Here is a 22,136-nt window from a genome sequence, read left to right as displayed (position 1 = left end):
AATTTATGATGGGATGCCTCAATTGTGTGCAAATGCATCGCAAATGCATACAAATCCACTCTTAGAAGATGAATGCATTTACAATGTTCAAAAGGAAATAAGATCTACAAAGGCTAGGAAAGCATGCTCAATGATGGCCATAAAATGCTTTTGAGACAATTATTAAAGTTATTGATACAAGTAATGAAACATAATTTTCTTAGATAGCAAAGTGATCTTGTTGTGTTGTTAAGATATGAGTGTCTTGTATTATGGGATGAAGCTTCCATGATTTGCATTTGAAGCATTGGATATGACTCTAACAAATATTACTAGGCGCTCCACGCCTAGACCACCGGGGCGGGCACGATATTTGCAAGGGGCCGGTGCTGGACGTGTGGCACCCGCCCCCGCGTTCTCTTTTTTTTTGTGGGGGAGGTGCGGGGCTGCCACGTGGCACCCGCCCCCACCTCTCCTTAACTAATAGTATAGATGCCTTTTGATAAACCATTTGGGAGGAAGAATTTCCTTTCTAGTGTGATGACCTTAGATAGATATACCTATAATGTAAAAAGGTACACATGAAAGACATTATGAATGTGGCTATGTGCTTCTCAAAATTATTTTTGTTTCGAGATGGACACAAAAATTGTGTGTTATGTTAGCTGGGAAGGACCCATGAATGCTAATATTGTAAAGTGGATACATGGTACTGGGGATGGTACACGGTTTGATGTTGGCAAATGGACAAGGTGAAGCTCTTGCCTAAAATGGCTTTGTAGGGAGGGTTCATTCATGACCTCATTGTGTTTACATAAAATGATGTGTTCATTGTGCATGAATATTCAAGGTTCTTTAGTGAGAGATTAGTTCTAGTGCCTCAAAATATAGAAGTGGATACACCAAATGGAACCGCTTGGGAAACGATGCCATGTGATGTGAGATAATATTTTAGTATAGATAAAGTTGCTAAGGGGGATGAGAATTCATTCCTTTATACTACAAAGTACTTTATTTGCTTGCTCTTTGGGGAGGGGGGGAGAGCTTCCCTCCTTATATGTTACACTTGGAGTTAAGTGCCCCTATCATCTTTCTTCAAAATTAGGTCCCATATAAAGGACTATGCAATGGTATAATAGCTATATGCAATGGATTCAATAATAAGGTTATGGAAGCATAGATAATAACAAACACTAATATTGGTGCAAGGGTGTTCATTCCAAGGATTACCTTCATTCAAAGTACATTTCATATAGCATTCATACAAAAAGAAGATTCCACAACGAAGCCTTTGCCACTACCATCAACAAGGTACAAGATCAAACCTTTTGGCAATGTATCTTAAAAGTCATGTCTATACTCATAGGTAGTAGTACTTTGCAGTTATATATAAGAAGTTTTGCACAAAATGTTATAATGTTCATTTTGTTGTTGCACATTCTTAAGGATGAGTTGTTTCAACTTGCTAGCATGTTTCACTATGTTTATATGCTATTTTTTCCATCATAATATTTGGCCCTTTGATTGTGATGTATTTAACAAAGGGCTACTCCTTCTTATGGAGTCTAAGATTCAATTGGTCCTTTCTTATGGCTTCTGAAGGTCATTTCTTGAAGTTAGATATCATAGTTACGTGATATGTTTCTATGTTCCTCCAATCATTGCCCATATTGTGTTGCATTCCCACACGAATGGATCCCTTCTCAGTAGAAGTAGTGGGAGTGCCATGATCTTTGGTGCATAGTTGTGTTCCACCAATTGAATATGGGTGAAACATGGGATTTTCAAGCCCATTTCCCTCTTTGAGATACACATTATTTTTCTTCGCAATGATATTTGGATAAAGGTATTGTGTTTTACAATTTCTTTGTGCCTATCTTTGTAAGTGAGCAACTAAGTATGGACTATGTTGCAAGATGCTTGGGTTGCAATAGGGTAAAGGGGGCCGACTATAGAACACCTAAGATTGAGTTGCAATAGGGTAAGGGGGGCCGACTATAGAACACCTAAGAAAACAGATGTATTTTTGGGGGGGATTTCACATTTTGCAGTTTTTTTGAGATTTGAATATATGAGCATGAAGGGGATATCAAGAGGAATTGAATGAGTCCAATATTGAAATTTTTATTTTAAAAATATTTTATGTAACTAAAGAAGTACAATTTCGAGAGGTAAGGGTACACTTGAGGGCTAGTAATGTAACACTTTTTGGCAAATCAATAAGTGGTACCTACGGAAGATTCTCAGAATATTCCTTTTGTTTTGTGACATCACTCGCCCAAAGGTTTTTATTTTTTGGCACCTATTTCGCAATTGGCTCCCTTACCCTAAAACATCTGCTTCTCTTCAGATTGTGGTAACATCACCCATTTCAAGGATTGCTATATAGTCCCCAATGCACATAGTTGTGCATGCATTTGTGCTACTTTCAAGCAATTCATGGAAGAAGAGATTGCTTTAGCAACGTTGTTCCTTTATGTGCGATGATCTAATGATTATTGTTGATGGAGTGAAGCTAATATTTTCCTGCTTTAGTATCTTTGTCATCTCTTTTCTACATGTGGGAATATACGAATGAGCCTTTTATATCTTTATGTATTAATATTTTTCATTTGCACAAGCATGGTTGAGAAAGAAAAAGCATGGGCATTAAGATGTGTGCAAAAGAGCATCTACTATCATCACACATAGATTTTATGGATTTGTACAAGTGCGGTTGATTTACAAAGAGCATGCTAGTGAAAATAACAACATGCATGTCTACTGAGCCTCCAAAAATACTCATGCATGTATATCGAGCCTCCGAAATACTCATTTCCCTTTGGACCCAACAACGCGAGTAATGAAATGCTCGCAATTGCATTAGTAGAAGGGAAGCTGAGGGGAGCAGCTAGTAAGACCTCAAATAATAATATAGAATACAATTGGATTAGTAGAAGGGAAGCTGAGGAGACCAGCTAGTAAGACCTCAAATAATCATATTGAATATGAATATGGTCATTGGTATGGTATGATTCAACTAACAGTAGACTTGTCTGTTTAAAAAATTGACTGAAGAATCTGGGAAGATTCACGCGCCCACTCTCTTCTCTCTCTCTCGCTGCACATGTTTACCTGCAGGCTGCAGCTATGGAGTTAAGAAGAAGGGGGAGTCACAGTCAAAGCAGGCTCCGTGCTCCATGAAGGGGGAAGTCATTTGACCAGCCTCCCTCTCCCCACTCCCTTCCTGGTCGTGTCTTCCATGGGCAAATCGTCACAGAGGAAGAAGAAGCCCCGCCATGGCGCCTCTCCATCCCCCAGGCTCGAGCTCGAGGCGCCCGTTTACCTGTGCAGAGCCCACGAGCTCAAGGAAGAAGGCAACCGCAGGTTCCAGAGCCAAGATTATGCAGCTGCCATGGATCATTATGAGCAGGCCCTTAGGCTCATCCCTCGCACTCACCCCGACCGTGCCGTCTTTCACAGCAACCGTGCCGCTTGCCTCCTGCAAATGAAGCCCGTGCAGTACGATGCTGTCATCAGAGAATGTAACCTAGCCCTAGAGGCTCACCCCTCCTTCGCTCGGGCCCTTCTCCGCCGTGCCCGGGCATTTGAAGCCACCGGACAGCTCGAACTTGCCATGAGGGATGTGCCGGCCATCCTGCAGGGTGAAGGCTGCCATGAAGATGCTTTGGAAATGGCCAAGCGCCTGCGTGTTGTCCTCGGAAACAAGCGCATAGTGCAGCAGGACTTTCAAGGTAAGGATATGGCAGTTCCCTCCCCTCCTATTGTTGCACAATATGCAGGAACATCTCCAGCCGCACTCGGTGCATCTGTTGTAAGAGGCAGTCCTGTAGTTCTTGGCTGTGGTCCTTGCCTTCCTGCCCGGCCTGTGCCAAAAGTGAAGAAGGGGAACAACAAGCTTGATCAGCCAGCTGCCAAAGCTCCAGTTCCTGAGGGCAAACAACTTCGAGCTCCAACTGTGAACACGGAAAGAGGGGCTGCAGTCACCCATCAGCCCGTGCCTGTTTCAGTGAAACTGCCAGTGCAGGAAAGTTGCCCCCCTCTTTCCAAAGTGGAAAATGCGAAACAACAACCAGAACATCTGTCATACAAGGTACTGCAGAAAGCAACTCCTGGAATAGTGAAATCAGAATCTTCAGTGACATCACAGAGCAGGTCTTTGAAGCTCATTTATGGCCATGACATCCGGCTGGCACAGTTACCAGTCAATTGTACATTTCGTGAACTGAGAGTGCTAGTTCAAAATAAGTTTCCCTCGTCTAAGTCAGTTCTGATAAAGTACATGGATATGGAGGGTGATTTGGTTACAATAACAAGCACATCAGAGCTCAGACTTGCAGAAGAAGCTGCAACAATTCTAATCACAAGAAAGCATTGTCCCACTCTATCTTCCCCTGATAGTGTGGTAGGTGCAACAAAGTCATCTAACTCAATTGTTCCTTTAAGACTTCACGTTGTTGAAGTGCCAGCAGAACAGGAGCCTTCCATAGAGGAAGGAGAGGCAGAGGAAGAAGCTGCAAATGTGAATGAACTGGCTGGGCAGTCTGTTGAGTCGGTTTGTGTTCCACAAAAAGAAACTGAAATGGGGCAAAAGGAAACAGCTGATAGAAATGTTTTGTCTGCTGTTAAGGGAAACGAGGCAGAGGGAAGAAAGCTGGATGGGAAGGAAATAGAGATTGATGAGTGGCTTTTAGATTTTGCTCACCTCTTTAGAACCCATTTGGGAATAGATCCTGAAGGGCATGTTGATTTACATGAATTGGGGATGGAACTTTGTGCAGAAGCATTGGAAGAAACTGTCATTAGTGAGGAGGCCCAAAAACTTTTTGAGCAGGCAGCCTGTAAGTTTCAGGAAGTGGCAGCTTTGGCCTTTTTCAACTGGGGGAATGTACAAATGTGTGCAGCCAGAAAGCGAATACCTCTTGATGATAAGGTTGACAAGGCTGAGATGCCTGCCAGGCTGCAAGCCGCCTTTGACTGGGCAAAGAATCAGTATGCCTTGGCCGAGGAGAAGTATGAGCAAGCTCTACAGGTGAAGCCAGATTTCTACGAAGGCGTTCTTGCAATAGGTCAGGAAAAGTTTGAAAGTGCTAAGCTTCGATGGTCTCTTGCGGTAGCAAACCAGGTGGAGTTAAACTCTTGGGATTCTACAGAGACCCTAAGATATTTTAGCAGTGCAGAAGAAAAAATGCAAGTAGCAGCCGAGATGTGGGAGAAGCTAGAAGAAACCCGAATCAAAGAGGCTAAGGCTTCTTGTAATGTGAATAGATCTCTGCCAAAAGAAGATAGGCAATGTCGTGCTACACATGCTCATGATTTTACTGAGGCTGAGATCCTTGAACAGCTTATGGCCATGAGGTCTCAAATAAATTTGTTTTGGGGGAACATACTCTTTGAGCATTCACAAGTCGAGTTTAAACTTGGCTTGTCTTCTTGGAAGCAGTTGTTAGATGCAGCAGTCCAAAAGTTTCAGTTGGCTGGTGCGTCATCTTCAGATCTTTCCACAGTATTGAAAAATCATGCTAGCAACTCTAGCAGTTCCCAGCAGTTTTCACCAGATTCAAAGGATTGTGGCCACATAAGACACCTACAAGTACATGGCTTGGATGTCTCATCCGGTCCATCTAGTTGAAAACCACATATATGTCACATAATAATGTGAAAATGGATAAGAGCCCTGTCATGACATAAGTAGAAAATGGATCATAAGGGGTTATAGTGCAAGGTTTGATGAAAGCAGTGTGCCAACTGTTAAGGCGATGGCTGCTTGGCTGCAGAGGAAAATGATTGGGGTGGCACATATAAGGCTGGGAATGCTTGGAAACTACATGTGCTCTCTGAAATTAAAGAGATGATGCATGAGATTGGAATATTTAGAAATTGACGTACAGTTTCTCTGAATTTTTGAAGTGAGGACTGTGCTCGTTTTGTAAATCCAATTTGAAAATAGATAAATAGTATAGCCACCCCTGGAAGAAGACATAATACACTGGTGTTTTTTTTCTCCTGTGCATTCTTCCTTTCTCTGTGCACATTTTTGATGGGTAGTCTTACTTTTAGTTTGAAATCAGCTCTGTTGGCAATGTCATCATTGCTTGTGCATTTGTAGTTTGAATTTAACAGATTCAAGGCACTAAGCAAATGACTTGGTGGAGTCTGTCAAGTTCAGGAAACTGCTTTAAACTCCTCATTCTCCAATTTGCTGCTGTCTATGCATCTTTAGGAGGGGGCCAGGATGATTGGGCCACATTTTCTACCTTAATAGCAGAGCTTTTAGATACTGTCACATCTGCCCACCTGTTAACCTTCCCAGCTGCTTGCGCTGGTTTTGTCTTCATCTCTGCTCTGTATACACCTGTTAACCTTCGGATCCGTCATTTTAAGTTTGCAGTTTACAAGTGCCTGAACAGGGTTGGTCGTTAATTATACCCTGTATTTACTTGTATTTTTCATTTTGATACCCCTGCTCTTCCAGCCCTTGGGTTGTCATGCACCCTACAAAAGTCAGAATACTCCAAGGCTAACCAGCAAACTGCATATACATTGTTGTGAATATAAGATCAGCTGCCATGCGGGTGTCTGGGCCTTTAACTATCGTACTGCTGTATTGTACCCTCTGGTCACATACCGGGACTGAGTCACTGCGATAATTCTTAGGGATGGAATCTACTTGGTCACGAACTGCGTGTGTGCTCTTGATGTTTGTTGCGAAAGCGTGGATTATGATAAATTGCAATGGCTGGTCATACTTGGCTGTTTGGTTGCTGATTAGAAGACGTCCTCATCAAGAAGAGGAAATGCCTAAGAGCAGGTTATACCATTCCAATGGGAAGTGTATGCTGCCTTGTGTATGGTAGAAAAGGAAGCAGGTTTATGAAACTAACGAAAAGTGTGGGTTTTTGCACTAGTGGGAGCGAGAACAGACCCCATTGACACCCGTGTATATACAAAAGACAATGTTCTAGGGCCTGCTTCGGTCATATGTCCTGGTGTTCCGAGAGGGTGAACTCTGTGGCAATGTCTAGATTGTGTTAATGGTCAGTTTGGTTGCTTAGGTCGACTAGTTTCTCGGACAGGCAATACCCACCATTAGTTCATACCCCGATTGAATTATGCTATTTGGGTTGGTTATGTGACCACTAGCAGCCTAGAGGAAGACAAGTGAAACCCTTTGTATGAGTCTTGCATTCAATTGGTCCCGCGATTTGCAGTAATCAGTGCAACAAGACAGCCGCAGGACTGTCGTAAGACCTACTCTTACGGGACGTTGCTTGTGTATTCGTTCATAGGGTCCGCAGATCCTAGATCACTGGTACTAGGCGCGGAGCGCCTAGGCTCGCCCCGGCGCGATTTTTTTGGGGGGGGGCCTGGTGCTGGACGCGTGGCTCCCGCCCCCGCGTTCTCTTTGTTTTTTGTGGGGGAGGTGGGGGGTTGCCACGTGGCTCCCGCCCTTCACCTTTCCTTAACTAATAGTATAGATGCTGTGACGATATACACTAAAAAGTAAGCATTTGTATTGTACGCCGATGGCCCTACGCACTGTTCAGCTATTTGGTTTAGGGTTATTACATGTGGAAGAAGCAAGCATGAAGGTGATTACAAGTAGGAACAAACACGTCGCCACATCAGATGAACAACACAGGCTTGGGATCTCTTTTTCTAAGACGTGGTGAAGTACATTAGCCTTGGCCAGCGTGATGGTGCATACTTGGTCCCACGGGTCCACACGGGAAACTTGCACAAGTAACATGGCTCGCGGGCACGCAACACCGTGTTGCGTCTTGGACACGCAGTACAAGCCAACTCGCAAGACATGTCAAGTCGATAGAAGTTTGGTCACGGCATGACCCTGTCACGTCGCGCCACGTCACAGGCCATTATGCCCTTGATATCCCTCTTGTGTCGTGTCTCGCTCACAGTACATGCGTAACACGTTTTTCTAGCTCGCATAAGGGTAACTTGGCGCTTGGAGTCGTTGGATTGCGCCACGGAAGAGTTTCGGGTTTACAAGGATCCACAATCAACCATCTTAGAACACGGCACCACGGGGGTGACACGGTTCACAACCCACCTTTCCTCATAAGAAGTCGTGGTGACTCAAACTCAGAACAGGGGGCTCGGTTGCCTCGCTCAAAATGAGAACCTTGCACGCCAGGAGGCAAAAACGATGGTTGCTCCATGAGGCACGGCCTACATGGAGGAGCTATAAGACCTTGGCAACTTCTTTCTTAGACCTTATGGAGTATAGCTAAGTACATCACAAGTACAATGGTTGTGTAAAGAGGGAGCTTGGTGGGCTATAATGCCAAACAATCTAAGGGGATGCGTGCAAAAAGATGGTGGAATCTTAGTTTTGCAAGAACTAATCTCTCCTCGTCTCTACATTAGAAACATCTTGGGGCTCTATAGCACTATTACACATGGTAGTCCAAATGTACCAAGCAATAATACTAGCAATTAGCTCCCATCAATGATAGTGTCACTGAGTTCATTGTGGTTGCATAATTTGGCGTGGGAATCTTGCTTAGATGCTAATCGATGTTTAGAAAGGCATGGCTCTCTTGAGTATCCCCATATCCACATGTTGGGTCTCTATTTGTTTCATGAGCTCTAGCAACTCAAGTCACAACCATGGTCTCAATTGTGTCATGAAAGACCTTACTGAGGGCTCTTTGTACCTCATGGGCTCTAGGATAGTCTCATATGTTGTTTGTTTGTGTTTGCTTTGGCTCATCACATCTTGTTCATGCCATTGGATCTTTACCTAAGCCATTTTAGCTATTAAGCTCTTGTGAGCTAGTAGCTATAGGAAGAGAGATCTTCCTGAGCCTAAAGGGGTTATTTAGCCTCCTCCAAAAGTTTGATTGAAGTGATTCGAGATGCCATGCCAATGAGAATGGAAAGTTATTGCTGGTTGTGTTTTGATCATCCTCATCTTAATCCTCCTCTCCTAGCTAGGTATTGTGGCCAAAAGAAGGCCACATTGTATGGGCTATTAAGGAATGGTTCCTTCTAAACCCATTCTTCTCCCATTATAATCTCTAAAGGGGCCTCCTTTGATAAGTCAAGTATCTCCATCTATCTAATAAGGAGGTGGCAAGGTTTTGGTCAATGTATTTCCTCTCAAGAGTGTGCTAATACTTAGATTCTTTGTCTAGAACATTATGTGAGCTCTACCCAGTCCAAGATCTCTCAATGAAGGCGTCCATCCTCCAATGTGAAAGTGAATATCCTATCTTTGCTCGTGGTTAAGCAGAGACCACTCCCAAGTTTGAGAAGCATTTCTATCTATCCTCTAGTTCGGTTGTAATCCTGTCATGGCCTTGACCATAGCTCTGGCGCCCACGAGGCTCTATAGTTTCTATCTTTGGATCTTCTGCGATAGCTCCTAAAATGCAACTAGTCTCCCATTGAAACAACTTGTATAAAGAACCTATCCAAAGATGGTAAGTTCTTTGTTCAAGAGTGTCACTTGATTTTGATTGCCAATAGTGATTGGAAAGGAGGGGTTGTCTTCCCTTCTCTACAACTCTAGTTTGTGGTACAGCAAGTAAAGTAAGTTCCATTTGGCACCTTGTTTAAATCTCATGCATGCTATAAAAGGGGTCAACTTGTTAGACTTCAAATAATTGTAGTAATGAATTGTGTGTAGGATGACCTTGAGATAAAATCTTCTAACCATGGTTGGAGTGTAATTGTAAGGCTGATGATTGTTGTATATAATTGGATCCTTGTCATGAAGGATTGTATTAAGGAAGGAAGGTTAAACTAAAATACATACCTTAGGTTTAAACCTAAAAGAAGATGTGTTTTGTTAACTAAACTTATCTTGTGAAAAGTTACCAAAGGATTTTCTAAAAATGAAGTAGATTTGTTTACTCATTGATAGATGAGAAGCATTACATCATTATACATTATTATGTGGCTTTGAAGATAGACATTAAAATACAAATATGCCTTAATTGAAGGGACTGGAAAGGTGGTAGATTACATTGCCCATCTTACATTCATGTGTGGAGTGGAAGAGACTTGAGGATATTTTGTGAATCTATTTGCATGGAATTGAATGTTGGGAGTGAAGTAGGAGAAAAAGCAAGATTATTCTATCAGTTAGGAGGAAAGGGAAATAAGAGAAGAGTGGAGGAGGAGTAGAGATAGATTCATTTTTGGGAGAGCATATTGCTTGCTAGTTGTTTGCCATCTATAGGACATACTAGGTATACTTTGGATTGATTGCTACAAGGTATGAATAGGGCTTCATTGGAACAAAATAGAGCAAACATCTAAGAGTTTTGGGCCAAATTTTGTGGTTAAAAACATGGTAATTCAAGACTGACTTACAATAGCCCACTACTATCATAAATCTCTCCTTTGTGATGAGCACGATCTTATGCTTTTTGGCTAAAATTTGAAGATTTTGGAGGCTTGCTTTTGGGTTGAAGATGGGGCATACTTTAAGGTTGCTTGGATCATGATTAGGATTAGTTAAGGAAGACTGAGAATAGTGAATTATAGGTTAAATTATAATAGCGCATTGTTGTCCTATTTCTTACTATTGTTATACTTTGTTGCCTCGAAACAAGGGACATAGTGGTTTGTTTGGAAGCTTTCTTAAACTATTACTATCATGCGTTGAAAGAATGATGTATTGAGACTAAAATTAGAGTTTTTCACTCTTGTAATAAATAGAAAAATAGGGTACCATTGCTGTCATGCACTTTCATCTCATATTTGTGTACTTGGTTCTGAATCAAGTGATCTAGAAGACTGAATTGATGCTTTCATTAGTCTTTACTATCATGAATGGAAAGCTTGAGGTATGAATGCAAGAGAAGGGTTCTAAAGCAATCCAAAACATGGTTTTTATTTTCATGTGGACTGATTATGTATTGGGATGTTCTCATAAATGATCAAACTCGTTTGTGAATCATAGATGCTATGCATGATGTCCAAGTTTATGCACAATGGGTTAGATTCATGAAGGGCTGAATAAAGTCATATTTTCACTAGTATAAAGCTCAAGAATTGATGTTCATGCAATTATATGATTTGTATTTGGTTCGGAAGTAGAAACTTATGCATTATAAGGCATCTACAGATTTGATTTGAGTATACAAGTCTTAGTGTGTTTGAATCTTGAAACCCTTTTTCTTTCTCTTCATCTCCCATGATTGAAAGCTTCTCTCCATGTGTTGAAGTCTTCTTACCTAAGTCATTGCAACTTTTGGTCATACATGAAAGTCCCTTAATGACGTCTTTGGGAAGAGGTGGTAAAGTTACAGAATATGGCTTGAAAGTTTATATTGAAATAATAGAGCTTTCCTCCTAAGCTAATCTCATTAGCCCTTTAAACTTTTGCTAACATTATTAAATCTTAAAATTATGAGATATTCAAGGGCAAAATATTTGTATAAATGTTCAACAAGTTATCCTTAATTAAAAGCGATTAATAAGATTATAGTTAACCTTATCATTAACAACTTGTGTTTATGGCTTGCAATCTTGTGCCATTTTTAAATATAAGTGAGATTGCTTGTGATAACATCTTATGACACATGGAGAAAAGGTGAAAAAGGGAGGTAAGCATAAGCAAATGGAACCAAGGTGAAAGAATAGAAGCAAAGAAAAGTGGGACATGGAAGCTACTATCAATACAATTTGGAGAGACAAAGCATGAGCATTGGTTATTTCGAGCCTTGCAAATTGTGGAGAAAATTCAGTGTAATGTCACAATGATGCGCTCCCTTCCATGTAGATTGTAAGATCTTGTGAGAATACAAAAAAGGCCTAGAATAAAAGCTATATGTTATAATTAGAAATGGATGCCCCAAAGACTAATAGAAGACTTAAATCCCTATCCACTTTTTCCATACAAGTCTTCAAGAGACTTCATGAGAAGTCTGATCCCTTTTGTGTGAAAGTCACCCACACCCACACCCACACCCACACACACACACACACACACACACACACACACTCTCTCTCTCTCTCTCTCTCTCTCTCCCCTCCATTTTTTGAGCTTAAGTGATTGTGCCTCTTACTTGGGGGGGATCATTTGATGAGTGAGAGTCTAGGGCTTTCCTTCTTTCTTCCCTTTAGTGCTCTCTTTTGAATCAATATGTCTAGCTTGTGGTAGTACAAGCTGGAGAGACCACAAGCTACACATTAAGATAAGAGCACACATTGCTATTGTTGTACACTTGAAGAAGGGAGGTGTATAATTGCAATGGGTCACATGATCCTTATTTAAAAATTGATGTGGGTTGGCTATGATTGGAACATCGTTGTAAGGGACCCTCGCATGCCACCCATCCTTCCTATTAGGGAAAATAAGCACATAGAACATAGATATGTAAGATATATATTCAAATTTGAGGTTTTCACACACTCATGAATGCCACCCATCCTTCCTATTAGGGAAAACAAGCACATACAACATGGATATGTAAGGTGCATGACATGGATATGACAATGGTTGAGCTTATTCTCACAATCATTGTCAAGCATAATTATTATGATTTCATTTCCCACAGGAACAAAGTATTTCTAATAGGTAGAACAATTTTTTGCAATTGTCATCCTTATCTTGATTGCGGGCACATTTTTAAATAAGCACCCATGGAGCAAAAAGCATGTGCATATACATTACATGTGTGCATTGTGCATTATATGTCTAAATATGTGTTATATGTTTGCATACATGTTACATGCATGCATCATGGTTTAGAGTTGCTCTAATAGCTCTAGTATATTAGGCCAGGTATAATATCCATCCTATTTCTCAACTCATGCTTTATGTTGTACACATATAGTTGTGTAAATTTAGGTCTGTTGGAGGTGTCTCCTCTACAAACCTAGAGGAGTCCTCTAGTAGTTGACTAAAATTTAAGTTCAAGCACATCATTTGAACATGGGAATCCCAGTTTTACTTCACATGAGAAGTGTGGATATGTTATCCATCATAGCAATCCAATAACCACTTAAGAAAGATCATTTTGTAACCAAATAGAGGTGAGAGTAGGGCTAACATCACACTTGGTTTAATAAGAGTAAGAAACAAAGGGAAGTATAATATCAACCCCTTTCTTCATAAGGCATAGTCTCACATTTACCTCCTAAAAAAGTATTAAACCTAGCAAACTATTCTACCAAATTTGGAGCTCGAAGTTCTAACAACTATATCTAATGTGTAAGAAAGCTAGTCGACTTATGGGGTCCATCCAACCATAGATGGTCAATCTCAGGTGGTTGTCTAAAGTCTCCTATTTTCCTTAGTGAGATCTATTTTATGTAATGTGCCTTGATCACCGACTAATTCTATGGGACATCTGAACCATGAAATCACTTGCTCCCATAGAAATTTGGCAATGATCCTAGCATCATTTTTTCAAATTGCCCGAATTGGTGAGATAGTCTATAGCTACGATTATGTACCTTGCTTGTGAGTATTATGCTACAGGGCTAATTGGATTGATGAAATCAATCTCCCATTTTTCAAATGGTTGGCATGCTATTACTAGGGTCAACTCCATCTTATCCCTATGAATAGGAACTTTGGTTCGTTATCACTCATCATAATGCTTCACAAACCTAGCTGCATTGCAAGAATAGTGTAGGCCACCACAATTGGGACTAGAGCACCTTATGTGCTGTAGTGTCCCTATTGAAGTGTCCTCCACCAATTCCACCATGAGCTTCTATAAGCACATCATGCATCTCATGCCCATAGACACATCTCCTCAATAGTCCATCCTGTCCTAATCGGTAGAGTTGGCTAACAATCAATTGATAGGGTTGAATCCTCACAATGAGTCAGAATGAGACATTTTAGCCTAGCCTTCTCAATTGGATGTTCATGCAATCCATGTTCTAGGATGTGAATTGTATCATCTGCCCAATAAGGTGTAAAGTATGCTCTAAACAAATCTCATTCATTGGACATTCTAAATAGATGTGCATCGGGTAGGTCATCAACAATGCCTTGCCCAGCTTCTTCTCATGTGGTTATGTGAGACATATGATTAGCCATGCAATATTGTTTGGCCTTACGTACTATCGTATAGAAGTCCTAGTCTCATGACCATTCCTCTGACATATTTCATAGTACTTTTCTTTCTTCTTGGTATCAGAAAGACCCAAATCCTTCAACTTTTGTATAATCTTTTTATCCAGCTTGCTGGCATCTACCTTTTTCTTATGTTTATACTTTACTTTCCTCTTCTTAGTCCTGGATGATCTTGATTTTTTCTTTTTCTTCTTATGCTTCTTTCTACTAGAATCATCATCATGATAGGACCTAAAATGGGCCAGCACTGGCTATGGCACTAGCCAAATCTCATGCACAAAATAGACAACCCCACCACACGGTGTCGTGATGTTATGAGGACACAGTGTGAAAAAGTATGGAATGCATCATCATTTGACTTCTTATTAATCAAGAGAGTAAATGTGATCTGAGTCATTAGTATTAGTGTGAGTTGCATGGATTATCCAAAAATACTAGATTTTTGGATAATTTTAGCTTATATTTAATATTATTTATTGTAAAAATCTGAAAAAGTTAGAAAAGCTTCTAGATTAGGATGGCATGCAAAAAGTAAGTTGCTTTTTCAACCAATTAGGATATTTTTCATAAAAAAGACAGATTAATGAAATTGCGTGTGTCGCGATCGCTGTAAACAGGCTAAAAACTGCAGATTGAATTGAAAGAAGAAGGAGTGATCTGGGAGATCCGTGACTAGGCGTCGTGGGGATTTTACCCCCCTTTCGAAGCCAACGAAGCCATCAGATTTGGGTTCCGAGCAGCAGAGGAGCTATAATTTTTATGTACGTTTTATTCTATGAAGAAGCTCCAAGAGATCTAATACCTAGAGATTGCTTCTGAGTAGTGCGAAGATTCCAAGTTCTTTCAATACATATTGATTCAATTCATTGTGATTTGTCTTTGTAGTGTTTACCACTTGGGTATTCTCTATCTTCTCTTCCATCTCCTATCTCTACGTCCTTCTACTTTTGATCCCCGATGGATTCGACCTTTCGACAAAAACCCCTCCAACATTGGTGAACTTGACGTGAAAGGCCATCAGAAGAAGGAAAGACAAGATGGGAGAATCTTCGAATACATTCTCCAGTGATGTTTTGCAACAGTTGGTGCAAAATCATTAGGGCCAAAAACGCTTCAAAAAATGCACTTTTGTTAATCACGGGATTAAGGAAAGGGCCAAAGAGAGTTCGCCACGTGTGCAAGAATATGGTATTCTTGTCTCCTCTTTTTTAGAGATAGTGGAGTCCATTTCGTGATTCTCTCTTCTTTTTTAGCCAAAACCCCTAAAGTCTGACATGTTTTGGAGTCCCAAAGACGTTATTTACTTACAAATCTGACAAAATAAGTGACAGAGATGTGATGAAATTAATAATGAGTTTTTTGAAAGTCGGGAGATCTTTCAATATTGTTTTTGGCGCCCAATACATACTCGTTTGTATTCTTGGCGCTACTTTTTAGTTCATTCACCCCTCTTTGAGCTTCTTTCTCTACGCTTTCATTCTTTTCATGGCTTCCTCCAGGCGCCCTTCTCGTTTAATACACTCTTGCACAGTCTATAGCCAGGGAGCAGATGGAAATTTTGAGCCCAAAACCTTTGTTGTAAACGATTGGGTTACCATGCTGCCATCTTGCAAGGGCTCTCATAAGGTGAAAAGAAGAAAACGAGATGATATAAAACATCATTGGAAGGGGCGTATCATTGCCTTCAAAATTATGCCCGAAGGCTGGTTTGTCAAGGTGCAACATGTTTACATGGCCAAGGATATGCACTTGCCTCCAAACGAATGTGTTCCCCAACAAACACATTGTAAGTTATTATTTGAATAACGTATATAATTCTTTTCCATTTATGCAAGTTCTAACAAACGGTTCGTCATTGTAGATATCTTTCCATCAACAAGTATTGAATGGCAACCTGTGGAAAGCCTAAGTGGGACTTTCCATGCCATTCATAAGATATTGGCAGACATTATTTATGCCGATCAAACTGTGTCTTTTTTTAGTGAATGCAAGGTTTTTATATATTATGCACAGTATGCGGTTCCCTCTAAAGCGGATAGGTATGGGAATATCGAAGATTTGCCATTGCCAAGTCTTTCATCTCTAAATTGGGAGATTCTTGACAAGGTAACGGTGCAGAGTTTCAAATTCAAAATATCTCATGATATTAAAAAGTCCATGACAGCTGGAAGGATCTCAAGAAGAATACGTTTATCATGGTTTGTACCCCTCCATATCTTCGTGGCTTGCTTCAAATCAGCAGATTTACAAAGAACGAAGGTATCCTGGCTAAGTAGAAACTTTTCGGAAGAGGAGCCTGCCAGCACTGCAAGAAAAAATGTAACAAGTTGGTAAAAAGGGGTCCCTAAAAAAACCAACAATATGAAAGAGACTTACATTCACTCCATCTATCTTGAGTATCTTTGAATCTATTGTCCTGCAGACATTTGAAAAGCACTCTTTTTCCATAAGTATATGTATGACTTTGTGACTTTGCAATGGTACTTCTTGTTAGAGAGAGTTATATGGTTTTCTAGGATCAACAATATCCTCATATGTGGTGTCCAAGAAGGTAGTCAGGAGCCTGCCAGCACTGCAAATGGAAACATGTAACTAAAATAGATAATCAAATAAAATAAATAATTAACAAAAAAGCAAGCAGTATTCCATTCAACCCACATTCTTCCTTGGCCATGGATACCACTTAGAGAGTTCATGAGGATAATTTCTCTGGTGAGTGTATTCGATGTAATAAAAAAATTTATGGTAGTTGTGATGGAATCAAAAGCTTTGAAAGACATTGTTATATTTGAACCAAATCTAAAAAAAAAATCCATTGATAACAGTGGATCAACAATACACATAATTTTAGAGATTTATTGGCTAAGAGATGCAATCAATGTCCTAAAGCTAATAGCAAAAATAAAGGAGTATTATTTGCAATCAATAGCACAATTATTCTATATACTAAAATTTTTTAGAGTCAAAATGCCTTACCTTATGCAATAATAAACTACAGAATCTAACAATTAAATATCCTTTTTACAACTAGCATGGACTTGTCCTCATGAGATATGCTAAGATAGTCCTCTTCCTCAGAAGTGCAAGAAACATTAATAACCATTTGCCCATACACCTCACCCATTCTCTTATAATTAACAAGTCCAAGTACATCGATTTTTCTCTTGCAAACATCATCCTCGGTACCTTATTCTGCTAATCATATTAAAATCTTTATTCATTAGGGTGATCTTATGAGCATGAGCAGCAACAATGTAAGGATAATTCATAAATTCATAAAGTCAACCATGTGAGGATAAGTTGATATGACGCGAGAGCAGCAAAGCCAAATTTTCGCAGGGTCATATTCGCACCGTATCGTGGAGCAGTTCATACAGCGCGAGCGTGGCAAAAAGCATAATGTTTGGTACTATACTTTTCGCTGCATATCATGGATGACTTGATATGGTGCAAGAGTGGCACAACAAAATCTCCGTAGGGGTCCTCCTCCCTGAGTATCGTGAAGGAGTAAACATGCGCGTGCAAAGTACACCCCCTTGTAATGACTTATTTTTTGTGATATCTTAAACCTATAAAAAAAATCCAAAAAAATTTCCATGAGTTCATTAGGTTTTGAAAAAAATTTAGAAATTTTTTAAGATTTTTTTGAGCTCATTTGCTATTTTAAAAAATATTTTTAAGCAAAAAATAGCCTAAAAAAGACCAAAAAAATCACAAAAAAACCACCCAAAAATAGCATGGCCGATACGACGCGAATATGGGTAACCCAAAAATAGCAAAAATAGCATGGCCGATACGACGCGAATATGGGTAACCGAGACGCTCGGTTACCCATATTCGCGTCGTATCGGCCATGCGTCTCGGTTACCCATATTCGCGTCGTATCGGCCATGCTATTTTTGGGTGGTTTTTTTGTGATTTTTTGGGTCTTTTTTAGGCTATTTTTTGCTTTAAAATATTTTTAAAAATAGCAAATGAGCTCAAAAAAATCCTAAAAAATTTCTAAAAAGTTTTCAAAACCTATTGAACTCATGGAAATTTTTTTGGATTTTTTTGAGCTCTTTTGCTATTTTTAAAAATATTTTTAAGCAAAGAATAGCCTAAAAAGACCCAAAAAATCACAAAAAAACCACCCAAAAATAGCATGGCCGATACGACGTGAATATGGGTAACCGAGACGCTCGGTTACCCATATTCGCGTCGTATCGGCCATGCTATACCTATACCCAAAAATAGCATGGCCGATACAACGCGAATATGGGTAACCGAGCGTCTCGGTTACCCATATTCGCGTTGTATCGGCCATGCTATTTTTGGGTGGTTTTTTGTGATTTTTTGGGTCTCTTTTAGGCCGTTTTTTGCTTTAAAATATTTTTAAAATAGCAAACGAGCTCAAAAAAAGCTTAAAAAATTTCTAAATTTTTTTCAAAGCCTAATAAAGTTATGTAATTTTTTTTTGTGAAATGGAGACTAATTATTTTGATGGTCTTTTTTTTTGTGAAATTGAGATATATTACATTTGAAAAAAGATATACAATGATAAAGCATCAATAATGTAGTGATGCTTTCAATTATAAAATCAATCTGCTTTAGAATCAGAGTTCTGAGAGAAAGAAATAGATTCAAGTCCTTTCTATTTCTTCTTACAAATCAAGGGAATAGATCTTAAGAGATTTGCTAGGATATGATATCATGAGTAGTATCATTCCATGACATCAAGCCACCATTTAGGTATTGAAATCTGATAGTGCTAATAAGAATCACAATTGAAGATATTGAAACTTGAAACCCCATAGTGCTAATCATAGTTGAGGGTATGATGAGAAAAATACTCCCAAGAGCTAATATTAAGTAAGAAGTTGTATCCTTCATATTCTTCGAAGCATCCTGCACACATAAAATCATCTTAGTCCTAAAGTTGATATGATATACAATATCACTAATACTTCTATCTATTACTTGTTTAATTTTTTTATATTTTAAGAGAAAAAATTGAATAATAAATATTTTTAATCTATTACTAGGTAAATATTTTTATCTCCCAGAAATCAAAGTACTTCCTTTCTTCTAATTATAATATATTATCCTTGTCTTATCAATTAGTCCTTGCTAAAAAGTTGATATTACAACACTGTATAATGAAGATATTCTATTTTCAAGTGTCAAGATCAAAGTGAAAATTTTCACTTTCTATTCTATTAGGTTAAGGATTATCCTTAGTATATCTATCCCTACCAATTTGCATCAACACCATGGGACTCTTTTACCCATTTTCTTATGAATCAAATTGAAGAGATTGAAGAAAAAGCTTGGATTTAGTTGAAACAAAATCTTACAGAATGGATATCTTAGGGGTTGAAGTAAAGATGATGCTTGGATGTCCCAACCTAGTTGGGTTTGCTGAAAACTAACAAGATGATCTCGTCTCAGGTCCATGGAGGACCATATCTCTATAGCTCAATCGGCAAGTAAGTGGTATTGATCCTCTGTGTAGAGACTCTTTTGATTGTTGATCACCTTCTCAAGATTTTGTGAAAGGAGACGAAGGGAGACCAATGCATGCTGCTGGTAAGAACCGGACGTGATTTTGGTGAGAAATTTTACGACAGAGTAAAATCTACTTTAAGAACTAAGAAACAAAGTGAAGAGGAGAGAACGATGATTCAAATAAATGCAGGCGAAAAAAGAAGCGTGATTTTGGTGGGAAACGTGATAGTAAAATATTCAAAATGAAAGAATAATGGCCGAAAAGTGACCTCTGACATGAGTTAACGTCCTTAGGCATTTAATGGCTAACCTCTTAAATGAATAATAAATTCTCTCATTAATCACGTCTGAATGGCCAAATTTGGAGGGTTCATTATTTTAAAACCTCAACTAATTAGTAACTTAATCATTTTCTTACAAGTGCCATTTTTGAAACGTTTTTGGCCCTAATGTATGAATATGCTTATGCAGGTACAACAATAACAACAGGTTATGCTGCCTATCAGGAGGCCTTGGCACGATAGCTTATCTTTTGGAAAGATGGCAAGATCCATGCACAAGAAATGGGATTGCCTCTTGCTTTGAATTTTGGAAAGGGAGGTATGTAGAAGTTGTTGGAAGACTTGGCTGTTTGAAATGCTTATGCGGTAGTACATGCTTCTACTTTTGGTTTATGCATGGCCAAGTGATGGTTGGTCCAAAGACTGAAATATGGACACATGCTTTACATGCAGCTGAAAAGAGAAAGGTTACTAATAGTGAAATGTCTCATACAGGGCAAGACATTCGTGACATAACTGGTTGGGAATCACTAGTAGATGCATATTTAGTGTATGCATATTTAGCAAAGGTACAAAACACGGATGTACTTGTGGAAGAAAAATGAAAAAGAGATGAAGATATTGCAGGGACATCTAAAAGAATGACAAGAAGAAGTGTGGATCAGCCTAAAGCTGCAAATCAGCCACCTCCCGAGAGCATATTATGGAAGAGGTCAATCAAGAGTAAAAACAGGATAGCAAACAAGAGGGCAAAAAGAAGGGTAAGCAGCCAGGATATAAGTTGTAGTCTGACATTGAGACAGCAACAGATCTTAAGAAGGTTCTTGAAGAACGGATCTTAAATAGTCTGGTGGAATTCACCTTGGGAGAGGTGCTCAGCATTGCCAAGTGAGAATTTCATGACGAGATCATTGACATAATTAAGAGAAAGCATCAGTTTCTTGGTGATACCACTAGTGCATTGCTGTAATTTGAAGAGGAAACTGGTTTGTTGGGTATTCGGGCTGAATATGAGCATGAAGTAAGTACTGGATTATCTATGCAAGATGCTACTAATCAGTGGACATCATGTGGAAAAGAGAAGAAAGTGGCTGAAAATGCATTGTCTTGTAGCAATATGCATGGTGGAGTAAGGCAGATGCAACAATATGGGGAAGAGACTCTAGGATTTATTCCTCGAAGTCACTACACAAGAAATCATTGGGCTAGGGCTACCACTGAAATGGTAGTGAAAATAGGGGAACGTGAAACTCCTTGTATTGCTTTACTTGACCATGGGTCTGAGATAAATGTCATTGAGCGTGGATTGTATGAAAGTGGTGCATGGCCTGTAGACACTGATCATGGTTGGCGAATGAGGGCTGCAAATAATTCTTCAGGGGAGCTCTATGCTGCATGTCCTAATGTAAAAGTGACGATTGGTGATGTACAGGAAGAGCAACACTTCTTTGTGCAAGATAATTCCTCATATGCAGTGATTTTGGGACAGCCCTATATTACACGTGTGTGTATGGAAACAAAGGTGCTTGATGATGGTTCTACTTATGCAAAAGTTAGAAGCAAGGATAGGAGAAAAGCAGTCCAATTTCTTACTATTTGTGTTAACATCCTAGAAATCGTGATACGCTTCGAGAGTCTCCTTTGGTTCCAAATGCAAGGGAATTCAAAGACCTGGATTTTCATTAAGCATTGCTGTAATGCAAGGCTACAGTAGTGCTGTTCAGAGGGTGTACTCGCCTCTTGATGAAATGAAGCATGTATTTACTATTGGTAATTCTCAGTTTACAACAAACAGTTCATATTGGTTTAAGCCTATGGAAGCTATGTGTAGGGCTGAATGCATATATGTAAAACGGGCTATTAAGAAACTGAGAGCATTGGGGTTGTTAGCTGAAAATGATGGCATTTCAGGCATCTTTTATGGGCTGAATATTATTGACACTATGGTTGAAATTTCAGCAACTATACATGCAAAAAATGAGGCTGAAAACAGAGTGTTGTCAGCATGTTCTTTGGATATGTATGATGTTATAGCATTGTTTGCTCCGCAGGAAGGATTACAATGGGCTGAAGCACTTGTGGAGACAAAGTATAAGACAGTTGACAAAAAAGTGAAACCAATTGCTTTGCCACTTCCACCAAAGAGTGAGGGTATGCATGAAAAAGTGTCAAGGCAGCCAAGCTTACGAGATCCTAAAGGTATAGGTCATTAGTTTACATCTGAAACATTACAGGAATTGAAAGTTGGTGCAAAAGGGTTTCTTTTGCCTACTAAGAGAGACTGTTTTATGTAGATGTTGGCTAGACATGGGAAGGCATTTGCA

At 39.5% G+C, this 22,136-nt stretch overlaps 1 protein-coding gene across 1 annotated transcript; it reads left to right on the top strand.

The window, feature by feature from the left end:
• The first annotated feature begins 2,992 nt into the window (after window positions 1-2,992).
• Window positions 2,993-6,472, top strand: LOC148009899 (protein CLMP1-like). The gene has a single exon (XM_087673046.1). The coding sequence runs from the start codon at window positions 3,221-3,223 to the stop codon at window positions 5,609-5,611; it is 2,391 nt and encodes a 796-aa protein (XP_087529172.1). The 5' UTR covers window positions 2,993-3,220; the 3' UTR covers window positions 5,612-6,472.
• Window positions 6,473-22,136: the final 15,664 nt, after the last annotated feature.

This window comes from Lygodium microphyllum, chromosome 30 (genome assembly GCF_053477565.2).
Source record: "Lygodium microphyllum isolate KBCC chromosome 30, Lygodium_microphyllum_v1.1.10, whole genome shotgun sequence".
In the NCBI taxonomy this organism is placed as follows: Eukaryota; Viridiplantae; Streptophyta; class Polypodiopsida; order Schizaeales; family Lygodiaceae; genus Lygodium; species Lygodium microphyllum.
Note: the sequence above shows the minus strand (reverse complement) of the source record. Positions and strands in the feature narration are given on the sequence as shown.